The 15,169-nt window shown below is 38.9% G+C and overlaps 1 protein-coding gene and 1 long non-coding RNA gene across 7 annotated transcripts in view; one reads left to right on the top strand and one right to left on the bottom strand.

Annotated features, from left to right (window-relative positions):
- Nucleotides 1-15,169, top strand: part of LOC140324312 (uncharacterized) — a 29,067-nt gene that overhangs the window by 3,105 nt on the left and 10,793 nt on the right. For both annotated transcript variants that reach the window (XR_011919520.1, XR_011919521.1), the window contains exon 2: nucleotides 7,012-7,161. This is a non-coding gene — a long non-coding RNA (uncharacterized lncRNA). The remainder of the gene's footprint in view (nucleotides 1-7,011; nucleotides 7,162-15,169) is intronic.
- P2RY6 (pyrimidinergic receptor P2Y6) overlaps nucleotides 798-15,169 on the bottom strand; it is a 56,803-nt gene continuing 42,431 nt past the window's right edge. For 2 of the 5 annotated variants that reach the window (XM_072402053.1, XM_072402080.1), the window contains 2 exons: nucleotides 13,306-13,378; nucleotides 798-4,483 (listed from right to left, as the gene is read on the bottom strand). In XM_072402053.1, the coding sequence (XP_072258154.1) occupies nucleotides 3,452-4,441 (990 nt within the window). In that variant the 5' untranslated portion in view covers nucleotides 4,442-4,483; nucleotides 13,306-13,378 and the 3' untranslated portion in view covers nucleotides 798-3,451. Of the gene's footprint in view, nucleotides 4,484-12,304; nucleotides 12,370-13,305; nucleotides 13,379-15,169 lie in introns of those variants that run through there. The other 3 variants (XM_072402061.1, XM_072402089.1, XM_072402069.1) reach the window with 2 other exon arrangements.

The raw sequence follows: 15,169 nt of genomic DNA, 5'->3' as shown, positions 1-15,169 counted from the left end.
TCTTCCTAATAGGAGAGCAATTAGGAAATCTTAAAGAAGTTCGAACTTTTCTCTACTCTTTTCAAAACTTTAAAAAAAAAATTGCCTTCCTATGCATATTGAATATTTGACATCAATTTGTCATAATCCTTCATCTCAAGATTCCACACCAATGTGTTTAAGACACATTAAAAAGTGCTATATATACACATATAAGTGCTACACACTATACACGGAATGTAAAACAATCGTATTTATATTTTATTCTGCAGGCATTGAATTATCCAAAATAGACAAAAAAATCAAACGATGCTTCATTGGACCCATTCCAGTAGAGAAGGCATTCTTTGCATTGTACATAGCAATCCTTCAGAACCAGAAATGAATTAAGAGAAAATGGACCCATAGACAAGGAAACATTGATAAGGATTACAATAGGCACAGAAGAAGTATCCCTATCACTGGTAGGGATCCCTCTCCATCCAATTGTCCAATCCCTAAATGTGTCATCCCTTGTGAATGGACAGACAGGGTCACAGCTCAGACCAATTGTGTTATTTCCGAATTTACTGTAGAAGCATGAAAGTTGTGGCTTGGTCCAATGCACATTCCCTGGGCCCCATGACCCTTCCTTGTGGATGACCATTGTGTCCAGAACTGATAATTTTTCTCCACTCGGTGTTGCTCCCCAGTACCAAACAGCTTATCAAGCAAGCTCAACCGTAAAGCATTTAAGACATTTCCATAAAATAGGAACAGGAAAAAAAAAGAAATGTGCTTTAACCCTATTATGTTATAATAAACATAAAACATGAATGTTCTTTTTTTTTTTTTTTTTTTTTTTTTTTTTTACACACTTTAAAAATTTGAATGTCTTTCTGCACATTTGTATTTTGCACCCTTCTCCCTTCAACAACATTCTAAATTGTAATCGTCTAATTCAATGTGTACGTGTTTAAAGCAATTGGTTTCCGCTAATACCCCTCAGATCTTCAGTACAATGACACATTGACCTTTGGGGCACCAAACCAATGTAAGCCTGACCCAGTGGGCTCTAAATTAATGACACTATGGGCCTAATTTATTAAAGCTCTCCATGGCTGGAGAATTGGGGACTATCGTGTGATAACCTGGATGATCCAGCAAACCTGATATCAATTTGGTCCAAGGCTGAAAACATTTACCAATTGCAAATGATTCCAAGGAATCCATTCCTGGTTTGCTGGATCAGCCGCGTTCACTCATGATAGTCAATCATGATAGATGCAGAGCATTAATAAATCCGACCCATTGTGCCTAGGATAGATGTCTAATGCCATAAGGACCTTGCCACCATTTCGGGTGCTTGCACCTTACTTCCCTTGTAAACTTTTATGGTGTCTGAAGAGATTTCACGGAGTTGGTTATTAGGATCCCTTTTGAAAACGCTTCTGCTTAAGCTTTTCAAGGCATGGCCAATGGGGAGTAGGGCCCAGGACCATTTGTGAAACTTCCTCAAATATCACAGGAAACATTAAGACAATGGTCAGCAGAGTTCATGCAACTTCCTTGGGTAAAAGAAACTTCAAATACAACATGAATCCATAAACAGTTCTAATGTTCTCTGCAAAAAAACTTAATACAACAATACACATGAGGTTATCATGAGACATTGGGAAAAAGAAATTGAGAATAAGAAGCCAAAAGCTACTAAGTCCTACAGGATAATTTTCAAGGGATGCCTTCTCAATATACTACTGGGGTCTGTGGTGATCATTTTACCCATAAGGATAAGAAAAGTTTGAAGAATTGTATCTGTGGGCATTTGGACAGGATAATGAAATATCACTGAGGCCGCTCTGTTGGCTTGGAAAGTTCTGATACAATACAACACAGCCTCGGTACAAAGCTTCAGCTATTGTTCTTGTGTAAGATGTGCGTTCAATACTGTCTGGTAATTATAAAAATCCAATACTACATATAAAAGGACGATTGCACCTTCTTCCTTTATGTCACTAATGGCCTCCATGTCAAAAAACGAAATGGAAACAGCTACTTTACATGGCAATATAACATACAGTCGAGTAAATAGTAGAAAAATAAGTACACCCCATTGATATTGTCTTCATATTTTAACATCATTATATCTTCATTAAAACAATACCTGCATATCTAGGTGACATACATGGGAACAAGTGATGATCAATGCAATTGACAAGATAAAGACAGGATGAATGTGGTATAATCTAAATTATTAAAAATGCAGATTTGTCATATGGATAAAGTAAGTACACCCCTATATTTAAAACCACTTTCAAAATCCATGGAGTTAAAATTGTGTGTTCTCAAGAGAACCTTTTAAGGAATAGAATCTTATTTACGCCTCAATGTATTTTACATGCATGGTAGCCTCATGCAAGATCAAAAGAGCCTCTAAGACTTTCAGAAAGCAGATGGCTATGAGTCTGATAAAAGATTTAAAATTCCACTTAAAAACTGCCACTTAAAAAGCCAGAACTGGCTGGTCAAAGTATAAAAATTTTTGCATGTGTGGTCAAAAATGTCCCCAAGCCAATGGTAAAAACAGGAGGCAATGCAAATTATAGTATATTAACTTTATCTGCAGGCACTGTTCGAATGAATATCCAATGCTTGCCTATTTTTAGGTGAAACAGGTCAAAAATTTCTAGGAGTGTACTTACTTTTTAACAATTGTAACTACACCTGCCCCATCCACTCGAACTGCCTCCATTCTTGCTGCCTCTTCTATGTAAACACTTCTGTTGGTGGCTGATAGAGGGTTGCAGTATTTAATATAGAATGGCAGAACTTGTACTAAAGATTTAATATTGAATTAAACTTATTCAGCCTATCACATTTGAAGGTTCTATGGAGCTCCCGTTAGCGTCCAATGGAACTTCCATTGGTCTAAAAGCTTCTGCAGGAAACAAACAGGAGGCAGAGATTTCTACATTAGAATGGGAAGTGGCTGAAAAAGAACTACTAGAGTCTACTGGAAGAGTCAGGACATGGCAGGCTGGATGGGGAGATGGGGGACCATATCAGCATATTTCCTTGGCTGGGCCAATTTGTCACAAGGGGAAGAATTATTCTAATTCTATTCATGTCGCCTTCCCAAAAAGAAAAAACAAACAATGCAATAAAATAATTAAATTACAACAATTCCTGGTTAAAATTCTGTACAAAATTATTTTTAAATGGCTTGTTTAACTTGCAGCTATCTATGTGCAAGCGTTCACTCAACTAAGTACACCAGTCATTGGAACTTGTTTATGCCACGTGTCCTGGTTTATGGTTTATCCCAAACAAATCTCAGGACATTAGAAGATAAAGTCAAAAGAATAGACAATGTCATCAGTTTTGCAGGAAAACATGTACATCCCTAAAGGTTCTCATACTTTATGAGATTTTCCAGTTTATGAATATTTGGAAGAGTTTTGCCTGTAGCGTACAAGGCTTCCAGGTGTGATGGTCATTGTGGTGGCTTGGTGCTGGTATCACTCTTCCACTTGTGGGTGACTCTTTTCACCAATGTCCTAGTGCTCTGCCGAAATTTCTGCTGTGTAAAATAGAACAAGATGGGGTCCAAGACGCTATTCATGCTGGCGAATGGCCTGGTGCATTTATAAACTATGGCGAACGTCTGCAAGACCAAGCAAGGAACTCCATGCCTGGAACGCACCACCAAATATATGGTTTTGGTTAGGTGAAATGGGAAAAAGCTTATGGCAAACACCAAAACCACAATGATGATCATTCGGATGGCTTTGTCCTTTTTCCTACGAACTGCTAAATCGGCAAGGTCATCTTTCTGGCAGAGGATCTTGGTCATGGCGCAGTAGCAAGACAAAATTGCGATGAATGGGATTAAAAACCCGGTGATAGTCAATGTGATTCCATAGGGAAAATATCTGGAGGAGAGGGCTGGGGGACTCAAGTCATAACAGACCGTTCTGTTCCTCTGAGTTCCGGTGGATGTAAACAAAAATGTTGGGATACATTGGACAATGACGATGAACCAAACCACCCCACATACCACCCATGTGAATTTCTTGCCCCTCTTCTTGTGCCACACAGATAATGGGTAACAGATGCCCATGTATCTTTGGAAGCTCATGCAGGTGAGGAACATAATGCTCCCGTGTAGGTTTGTATAAAATTGGAATCGGACAAACCGGCATGTGAAGTCCCCAAAGGGCCAGTAGTCATGTTGGATGTAGTTATAGATGAGAAGTGGAAGTGAACACACATAGAACAAATCTGCCATGGCCAAGTTCAGGGTGTAGATGGCTGTGCGGGTCAAAGCCTTTCTTGACAGCCATACTTGAAGGATGACAATGAAGTTGAGTGGTAGACCGAAAACGAACACAACAGAATAGACAACTGGGAGCAGAATTTGCTTAAACTCCTCGTGGAAGGTGCAAGAATTCTTCCCGGTGGCAACAGATGTGATGTTATCCATGCTTGAGGGTCTCAGATGAGATCACATTGTCACATTAAAAATCTGGAAGAAAACAAAAAAACACAAGTGTTACAAAATACTTAACACACATACTCTCCCCCATACAGGGGCCACGTGCTCCACCCGATGGCTAGAAATGGAAATAATGGAAAAAGTTACGTCATATACATTTATTTTGGAGCTGTGTCGGTATGTATAATCTATATGCTGAAGTCCAAACCTAAAGAAATAAATAAATGTTTAGTAAGTCCTATTTGGTTGCTATTCTTTACCAGTATCTGCCTGTACTTGCAGTACTTATATGTTACACTAGATGGCAGTATTACCATACTGTTATCTACATTCCTTCAAACTCATCCACAAAGTGAATAATAAATTAAAATGTAGAAAAGAAAAACTATTTTATTATTGGAAACAATTGAGTTTGGTGTCACTTAGTCCTAGGTTGTTGTTTGCATATTTTTACATTTAAAGTACATAATTTGCATATGTTTGACATTTTTATGTCCCCCCACCTATCATGTGTTGATTCTTCATATTGAGGTAATTGGAAGTAATTTTGATACAATGTGGCTGGTTTAAGAAATGAAATTAGGGTGTTCATGTACCAAAATAAATTTTCACCCTGCAGGGGAATTTAGAGCATGCAGTGAAAATTCGCTTTGCCAAGAACACCCACACATCAGATGCACAGAAATTGGAAATATTAGAGTTTTGTTTGTACATGATCAGGAGGTTGAAGTCAGCTGACCTGTATTATTTTGGGGTGATTGCCCTTTACATCTCTACACCTTCAAGTTATTCGATTTTTATGGTGTTGGGACAGCCCAACATCCCTGCTTTAGCAGGAAGAGAATACAAGTAAATATCAGCACAGTACTTAACTATAAGTCAATAGTTGTAGTATAAGAACACGAGTGGTGATTCATTACAAATGCTCATGGTGGACTGGACCCCCTCACCCAAGGAAAAAACAACAAGGATCTTGGGACCTCTTGTAATGGCCACAGCAAAGTGCAAAATTACAAACAGCAAAAAATGCCTAACTCACTTCTAAATGGTCTGATGATTTTGTTTCCCTCTTATAACCAGTTTACTATGGATCTTTTCCACCATGATTACATAAAATTATATTAATAATATTATATAAAAATAATAATAATAATAATATTAATATTAGGTAATATATCCTGAAGCTGCTAAACATTTCCCCTTACTACTCTATGACTCCTGCCTGCATGGGGAGGGCAGGCTTGCTCTAAACCAATGTAACCGTTCCACATGCCAGTTTCAAAATGTGCTATTTGTGTTGTAGTATTTGGCAACACATTGCAATTCAATGAAACTTTTCTTTAGCAAGGGATTGGCGTTATTACAAAAACTTGGGGTTGGTATATGGCTATGTAACACATCTGTGTGTAAAGTCGCTAAATACTCAAATCTCATTCATTAGTGGCAGATGAATGGCTGAAAGCATTGCAACATGGCTTCCCCATTATCTCCCATCATTTTTTAAACTTTAAACCACTTCCTCTTCCAACCCTCAGTGTATGAAACACCGAAAATGACAGCAATGTGTAATAAAACATATCTATGAATACTTCACACTCCCAAAGATTACCTTATAGCCAAATAACGCGGGGAAGGGTTAAAATATTTGGTCATTTTTTGGATTCTGCTTTCTGCATTGGAGACACAACTACAAAGTAAGAGAAACCCACTGAAAAGAAGATGTTCCCTTTATATGATTTTTCTTTTATTCTTTTATGACAAACCATAATTTGATACACTACCAGATATGGATCTAATAACAGTGACTTAACTCTCCAATTATAATTTACACAATATTAAAAAAAGAAATAGTATACTGTTCATTCTGCTTTTAAGAAAATTTATTAAAAAAAAACAAAAAAAAAACAAATTAATCTAATAAATGGATGCCAATAACCAGCAATGGAATATGTTTTATAGTCCACAGTTGGCACTGATATAATCAACAATATCACGACTTCCAAACAATCAAATATAGTTTGTTATATATTGTTAATATATGTATATGTTAATATACATATTAACATATACATATATTAACAATAATTGTTATTGTTATTTTGTTAATATATGTGGTTATGTTAAATTTATTAGGAAAACCTTGTTCCATTTTCTATATTCTATGATTTATATTAATGATCCATGATCCTTGGAACAAATTGTTATGTGCATGTGCCAGCAATGGCGTCCTAAGAAAACATAATGAAAGCTACATATGATGGATTTTAATCTTGTTGTTAAGGATTCAATCTAATGAGAGTAACGGGAGTTATAACCGTTTCCACTATGGCCCACTTTGATAAATAACCCATTTCTGTAGCCATTTAATGCATCAATCCTATCTTCATCCATGCGCATTGTCATGATTAATGATACATGAATCTTCTAATTTTAAATTTAACATGGAATTGCCATCAAACGATAGCCACCGTTTTATTGTGCACTATATGGCAATCATCTAATTAATTTAGTACAGCTATCACCCCTCATATGTGTGCCTTTTATCATTTTTCCTACAGATTTTCAAATTCAGCATCACTTATTGTTCAATGGAAGGCAACATCCAAAATTAGAACATTCACTGAAATTCAGGGTTATTTCATCATCACATTAGCCCACATCTCATGTGATAAGGAGGTGACCAAATGTGGAGACAAGCAGACCACTGGGTGAGTGTTCCTTTATTATTATTATTATTATTATTATCATACAGTATTTATATAACACCAACATATTGTGCAGCGCTGTACAAAGTCCATAGCCATGTCACTAGCTGTCCCTCAAAGGAGCTCACAATCTAATGTCCCTACCATAGTCATATGTCATTAATACAGTCTATGGTCATTTTTGGGGGGAAGCCAATTAACCTAACTGCATGTTTTTGGAATGTGGGAGGAACCCAGAGGAAACCCACACAAACATGGGGAGAACCTGCAAACTCCATGCAGATAATGTCCTGGCTGGGATTCGAACCTTGGACCCAGTGCTGCATAGGCCGGAGTGCTAACCAACGAGCCAGCATGCTTCCTTACTTATGGTGCCAAAACACATAGGTACACACCAACTGGTTTTCCTAGATTTTCAATATTTGAGGAAATAATGACCTTTAATGATATTGGTCTACCAGGTAACTCCAGTGTAATGTACAAAATAAGTAGAAATCTAAAAGATCTGTTTGTACATGGATAACTTAAAAAGGGATGTATACAATAGGGGGTAAACAACCTCAAATAAAGTATATTCCAAATCGAATCACAGCTGTTCCGCTTTTTGAGTGGCAGTGCCTGTGTTCAGGATCAAGTCAGGCCCAACATTGGATGATCTTTTACAGAAGAGTGTAGCCAATGTCAGGAATGATATCAGTCATTGCTGATGTTGTTCATAAAGTAGTGGTAAAGGGATCATCTAACCTTTGCCACTGAATGAAATACACACATGATGATGACATTACAAAATAATGAAATCATTGTGCATGTATGTCTATGGACAGAGCATAATATATAAATAATGGGCACTCGACATGCAGCAAGCTCCACTGTTATTGCAGCACATGATGTTACAGCACATAAAAATTAAAGTAGACCTTCCATGCAATTTAAAGGCCCATTCTCTACAAGCTCCCCTGCTATAATTTAATTTTAAACATTTACCAGGCTTCTGGGAAGGTGCAGTAAAGTCATGGCTACTACCTGGCCAAAAATACGGCCGAATGCTAGGGTACATATTGGATAGTACTGCCATTGGCTGGTGGTTGTTAGACAAAGAACCAAATGCCAATCCTTTCTAATGTTTATTTCAGCAACCAACTTTATTTCAAGGTCTTGTTGCAATAGTCTTATATTTTTTAGGCATAATTTGAATTTTTTAGGTGGCAAAGGGTATTGAAAAAAAAAAAAAATGATGCATGCCGATATAAAGAGAACTTAAAAAACTTTTCGCAAAGTTAATTGCAAAGCCCCTGAACATGCATGGTGTAACCAAAGGACTGTGATTTATAAACCATGTAGTTTTTATGTTAAAATATAGTTAGTAGCAAAGCCCCTGAACATCATCTAAATTACTGGGGGAAAAGGGTCCAGGGGACCTATGGCAATAACATCAGAAGGGGATCTGCACTAATTGTAGGTAGCTATAAACCACCCATGAGGGTTAACAGATTAGGGCTTCATCCAAGCAAGACCTCCAAATAAAGTAATTTCTTCAGTCAAGACCAGAACCCAACACATATTCTTTGTACTGGTCTCGGGGTATTTTGTATTGAATCCAATAAAAAATTATTTGAATTTCCCGCCGCTACACCCGCACACACCGACGTCCCTGGGAAACCCCAGGGAATGTCATTGCACTCGCCAGCTGAAGATCTAAGAGAATAGGATGCTGCCCGAGGAGACCGGTCGGGCAGGATGCCGGAGGACGCGATGGGACAAGGTAAGTGTTTTTTTTAATTGTTTTTTTCTACTCTGTGCATGTTTTTTTTTTTACCCCGAGCCACACCTGGAATACTGCCAAGGGGGTTAAATAAGTTTGAACATGGTGTGGTTTTTGGTGCTGGGCAGAGGTGTAGTGGGGCGGGAATGGGCATGCGTGCCCAATATTTTGCAAAGAATTCTATGGTGGTTCCATGGACCACATCTCCCTTATTGAATTGCAGGCTCAGGGAGGTTGGCGGGTTGGCTCTCTGGACATAACCCACCCATGCTGAGCCTGTGATGGGATAGTGGGCGGGTTCTGGTATCATGATGTCACTTTGGGGGAAGTTTCTTCTCCTTTGAGTGACACATAGGCAGGGGTGTAGTGGGTCAGGCAAAAATACATTGCAATGATGTGTGCTCGCCATAGATAGTACCATGCCCCCTCTTCTTCTCTACCAATACATCCCTGGTGCTGGGTGGGCTGGTCCAAGTACTTCAGCAACTGCTGATCTGCTGGGATTTTCAGGCACAACCATCGCTTGAGTTTATAGGGAATGAGCTGAGAAAAGGGTACCTATCCAGTGATTGGCAGTTCTGTGGGTGAAAATGCCTTGCTGATGCCAACGGTCAATGACCAGACTGTTTGGACTGATTGGAAAGGCAACAGTACTCAAATAACCACTCATTACACCTCAGAAGAGTATCTTTAAACGCACAAGATGTCAAAGTTTGAAGCAGAGGGGCTACAGCACCAGGACCACACAGGCTGCCACTCCAGTCACCTGAGAACAGACACACGAATGCTACAATTTGCACAGGTACACCAAAATTGGACAAGAGAATATTGGGGAAATTTTGCTTAGTCTGAAAAGTCTTGATTACAGTTATGACATTCAGATGGTTTAGAATCATCAATAAGAAAGCTTGGATCCATCCTGCCTTTTATAAACGGTTGAGGGTGGTGGTGGTGTAATGGTGTGGCGGATGTTTTCTTTGCACACTTTGGTTACACACTTTGGTAATTAATTCTGATAAGGGGGTATCCAACTCCAACGATGGAATCAATATAACTGTACCACCCCCAGTCGGTTCCTTCGCTCCTTCTTTACTCTGTGTTCACAGTCAGGATGAGCGAACGAGAATATTAAGTTCGATCTTGCGGCCTACGAAAATGTAGGCAAGAACAGCATTATGCAGCCCTGGAAATCCTCTGCGATCCCCGGGCATTAGAGGTTAATTTACCTCTAATGTGGCTGCATTCATTGAAAAGAGTGTGCAATCTCCAAGGCACTAGAGGTTAATTAACCTCTAGTGCCCCGGGGATCGCAAACAGGATGAATCTTCCTGTTTTAATTTCCTCTTCCGATGGTTTCGGGAAAATTTGCGGAACCGTTGGTAGCTCAAGGAAATTTTCGCAAAAATGCCAGAGGCATTCTCATTTATCCCTAGTTCACAGTTACAATTGAAATTATTCATGAAGGCCCCCAAATAAAGTTCTTTTGCGGATGAAACCTGATCGGTGAAATGCATCAAGAATGGAGCTTTATTGTTTGTTCTACTGGGAACAAAAAATTGATTTTCATTTTTATTTCAAATTGATTGAATGGTCTGGGTTTTAGATATTCTTTTATTTTTTTTGTAAATTGTGTTTTTAAGATATTTAATGGAATGTGTAAGTATTTAAAGATGTCTGGGAAATCCCCTCAAAGATGCACTTTGAAGGAAGTTTTAAAAAATGTCACAATAATAACTCAATGTACAGTTATTTTAAATACACTACAGTTACTTTTGAAGATGAATAATGTTCATGTATCCCCGGGTTGTTACAGAAAGCCACAAATAGACCATGCGTAAAAATAAACTCATACCTATACAATAGAACAATCAAAGTAACAAAAATAAACAAATAATCTTCGTCTTCAGAAATGGCAACATCTACAGTCATGTACACACATGTGTGAGAATAACTTTTATCAGCACCGTGAAATAAGGAAACACCAAACCTAAACGCCTTTCAGCTCAAGTGCCTGATTGTCACAGAAGAGGAATGGCTCATTTGTACAACATTTCCTTTCTAAAGAAACTTAAGTGAAAATCCAGAACTGCAGGAAGATATTTACAGAACTGGTTCGGGGGCGGGTGTTACTATAAGTAATTGCATCGCAGGAAATAAGGTTATAGTAATTGTTGTCATTTGTTTACAGTGATAAAAGCTCTGCTTGACATATGAAGAATGCAAAATCAGTATTTACCAAACAGAATTTGTGATTTGTGCAAAGCAACATGTTGGTTACAATACTCCTCTCCCCAGCAGCACATATCATTAGTTTGTTATCCGGCCATTTTCATTAATATTATATCTTTTTTTATATCCACCAATATAGGAAGGGTTCTCAGGCCATTTTAAAACCATTTTAAGTCCATCATTTTACAGTGAAGAAGATTATCTAAGTGGAAAACATTCTAGACAGTTGCCAATCTTCCCAGGAGGGGACATCCCAGCAAATTCACCCTAAGGTCAAACTGTGGCAGTATTCTGCCCAGAAATATTTTTAGGCTGGGTGGGATGAAGCTGTAAGTGGCTGGTGGCCCCTGTATTGTGACCAAACTTTTCACTAACCACCCAAAAACAGCTGGGTGGTTACTGAAAAGTACTGGAGGTCGCTCCCTGCTTGCAGAAAACAATAAGGCTCCATCGTGGACTTTACAGGCCCCAATTATCATGATAAATGTTTAAGACAATTACAAAAAGATTGAGTATGTATGAAAGGGTTACCTAGAGAAAGCCTCGGTTCTCTAAAACAAACATGGCGGAACAGAAAATCTGAAAAAAAAACACAGGACTTCTTAAACAATGACCTTTGGACAGAGGAGACCAAAGGAGATGTTATCGCTGTGCTTTTGTATGCAATAAAAGATGAATGTGATTAGTGAGAGGAGCCCACAGGCTGATGTACATAGCATATTTGGACATCCCAAAACCCTTCCTCAATGCTCCCCTTTGTCCCTATGCAAGCAGTGGGCTCGTTTTTTGGAAGCAGCTATGCAACTTTCAAGCCTTGATGGGTGGAGGTCTGTTTTGGGGCATGGGAATTCCTAGACAAAATGGATTGCATGCAGACTGACCTAGGTTATACTTATATCTGATGCTGAGCGTCTATGATTGAGACATCTGAAGCCCAATAAACTAAAGGTTTAGATGGTGCTGGATGTCCATTAGCCAGAAATAAGGCAGGGTCAAGAAGGTCCCAGTGTGCAAATTATTGAGGGTAAGCAAATTCAGTACAAGTCTGTACAACTGTGCAAGATTAAAGTAAAGGCTGGAGGGCAGCTTTAACAGATGAAAAAGAAAGAAAAAGGTTAATTGAGGTATATACATAAATGAGAACTGAAAGCTTACCTCTGGATCACTGACCAACAACCAGTTCCACTGTAAGAAATGCTATGATCCATAAATTAGTTGGATATACAATATAGATAAACATGTTTTGATATACAATATAATTAAAATGATCATGTGACCGTGGGAACTGAACTGCAGATAAACACTGCAGTTCTACTATGATCCCCGGGGCACTACAGGTTAATTAACCTCTGGTGTCCCGGGGATCCCACACTCTTCTCAACGATTGCAGACACAGCCGCAATCATTGAGAAGATGCCCCGCAAGTATCTCTAAAGCTGCGTACACACTTCATGATAAATGTTTAAGACAATTACAAAAAGATTGAGTATGTATGAAAGGGTTACCTAGAGAAAGCCTCGGTTCTCTAAAACAAACATGGCGGAAAATCTGAAAAAAAACACAGGACTTCTTAAACAATGACCTTTGGACAGAGGAGACCAAAGAGATGTTATCGCTGTGCTTTTGTATGCAATAAAAGATGAATGTGATTAGTGAGAGGAGCCCACAGGCTGATGTACATAGTATATTTGGACATCCCAACACCCTTCCTCAATGCTCCCCTTTGTCCTTATACAAGCAGTGGGCTCGTTTTTTGAAAGCAGCTATGCAACTATCAAGCCTTGATGGGTGGAGGTCTGTTTTGGGGCATGGGAATTCCTAGACAAAATGGATTGCATGCAGACTGACCTAGGTTATGCTGCTTATATCTGATGCTGAGCGTCTATTATTGAGACATCTGAAGCCCAATAAACTAAAGGAGTGGGTCAGGGACAGTCAGCCTGGGGAGCCAAGGTTTAGATGTTGCTGGATGTCCATTAGCCAGAAATTAGGCAGGGTCAAGAAGGTCCCAGTGTGCAATATATTGAGGGTAAGCAAATTCAGTACAAGTCTGTACAACTGTGCAAGATTAAAGGCTGGAGGGCAGCTTTAACTGATGAAAAAGAAAAAAAAAAAGTTAATTGAGGTTTATACATAAATGAGAACTGAAAGCTTACCTCTGGATCACTGACCAACAACCAGTTCCACTGTAAGAAATGCTATGATCCATAAATCAGTTGGAAAAAATATCTAAAAAAAGGAAAACACAAAATATTTTGCAATTATTAATGAGCATAGTTTCTTTTCAGACATGTTTTGATATACAATATAATTAAAATGATCATGTGACCGTGGGAACTGAACTGCAGATAAACTCTGCAGTTCTACTACGATCCCCGGGGCACTACAGGTTAATTAACCTCTAGTGTCCCGGGGATCCCACACTCTTCTCAATGATTGCAGACACAGCCGCAATCATTGAGAAGATGCCCCGCAAGTATCTCTAAAGCTGCGTACACACTTGCAATTTTTGTCGTTGGAAAGGATCTTTCACGATCCTTTCCAACGACAAGGGAGTGCACGATGCATGAACGGTGCTGTACATACAGCACTGTTCATGCTCTATGGAGAGGGGAGGGGGAGAGCGATGGAGCGGCACCCTGCTGCGCGCTCTCCCCTTCCCTTTCATTAGGATCGGCTGTCGTCCATCGTCCGTGGATCCGGCAGGTCGGTCGTCCGGACGATGGACGACACCGACTGTACACACGGCAGATTTTCGCCCGATAATTGGCCGATGTCGATTATCGGGCGATAAAAATCTGACGTGTGTACGTAGCTTTACTCTGTAACACGCACAGTAATATGATACATTTGTTACATTTTTCTTGCAGCGTATAAAAGAAAAATGTAACAAATGTATCATAATATTTCTGTGCTGGAAAGTGTGTTACAGAGTAAGAAATATCATGTCATTGTAGAACCTGTAAAAAAAATTAAAAAATAAAATAAACACAACCACTCTAATAAATTCATTTAACATTAAGTTTTATTTTTTTTAACACATTTTTTTTATCTGAATTTTTGCTGTCAAATCTCGTTTTTACTCGGGTTGGGTCTACCCGAATTTGAACAGCCATATGCGGGTCGAATATAAGGACAACCCGAATTCGAACACAAACACTACTGTTAACCGGTGTGTCATTAAAGGGATTTTTTCCATATTCTCTTCTGTTGATAACGTAATATTCAGACAGGAAATGAGGAAAATCTCCAGAAGCAACACAGACTAAAATAGCAATTATTGTTGGTGTCTATTGTGTAGATATTCTGTTCTGTAATTTCCTGTTTGCAGAAATTCTCTGAAAGTAAGTGAGGGAAAATGTTTAAAAACTTGGCCCTGAAGGACTGGAAAAACTAGACAGGGTTAGTTTCCCCAGTGACTACTTACCCCCTTCTCTTCCTATTGGCCGCTACATGTCAGAAGCCACAAAGTCCAACCGAAATTTGAGATGGATAAGAGGAGGTGCGCCAAACATTACAATCAGCCCATCAGTTTGTTTTAAAATTCTTCAAACCAGAAAATGAGTAAAGTTTGTAGACATTTAACCATCACTCCAACTATGAGTTGGGCATTGAACTGGAAAGACCATGAGCATCAATATGAAGTGGTCTCTCCATGTGGCTTTAATAGCCTCCACTTTGCTAGGGAGTCTTTCCACAATGTATTGGAGGATGTCTGTGGTTATTTGTGACTAATTGACCAAAAGAGAATTTGCGAGGTTAGGTAATGATTTTTGGAGCTGGCTCACAATGAGAAAAACAATTCATTCCAAAGGTGTTTATTTGAGTTGAGGTCTGTGGAGACCTCAACTCCACAGACTGTGGAGGGCTGTGAAGGCAGATCAAAGCATATCTTTAAGATGCCGGCTTTGTATATGGGGCACAGTCACGGTAGAGTAGTGGAGGGACTTTACCAAACTGTTGCCACAAGACGAGAAGCACACAATAGGATAAATGGTTACATTCGTTTCAAAGTTGTTG

The sequence above is a fragment of the Pyxicephalus adspersus genome, chromosome 1, assembly GCF_032062135.1.
Source record: "Pyxicephalus adspersus chromosome 1, UCB_Pads_2.0, whole genome shotgun sequence".
Lineage (NCBI taxonomy): Eukaryota > Metazoa > Chordata > Amphibia > Anura > Pyxicephalidae > Pyxicephalus > Pyxicephalus adspersus.
The sequence above is the reverse complement of the archived record's forward strand: the minus strand, read 5'-3'. Positions and strand labels throughout refer to the sequence as shown.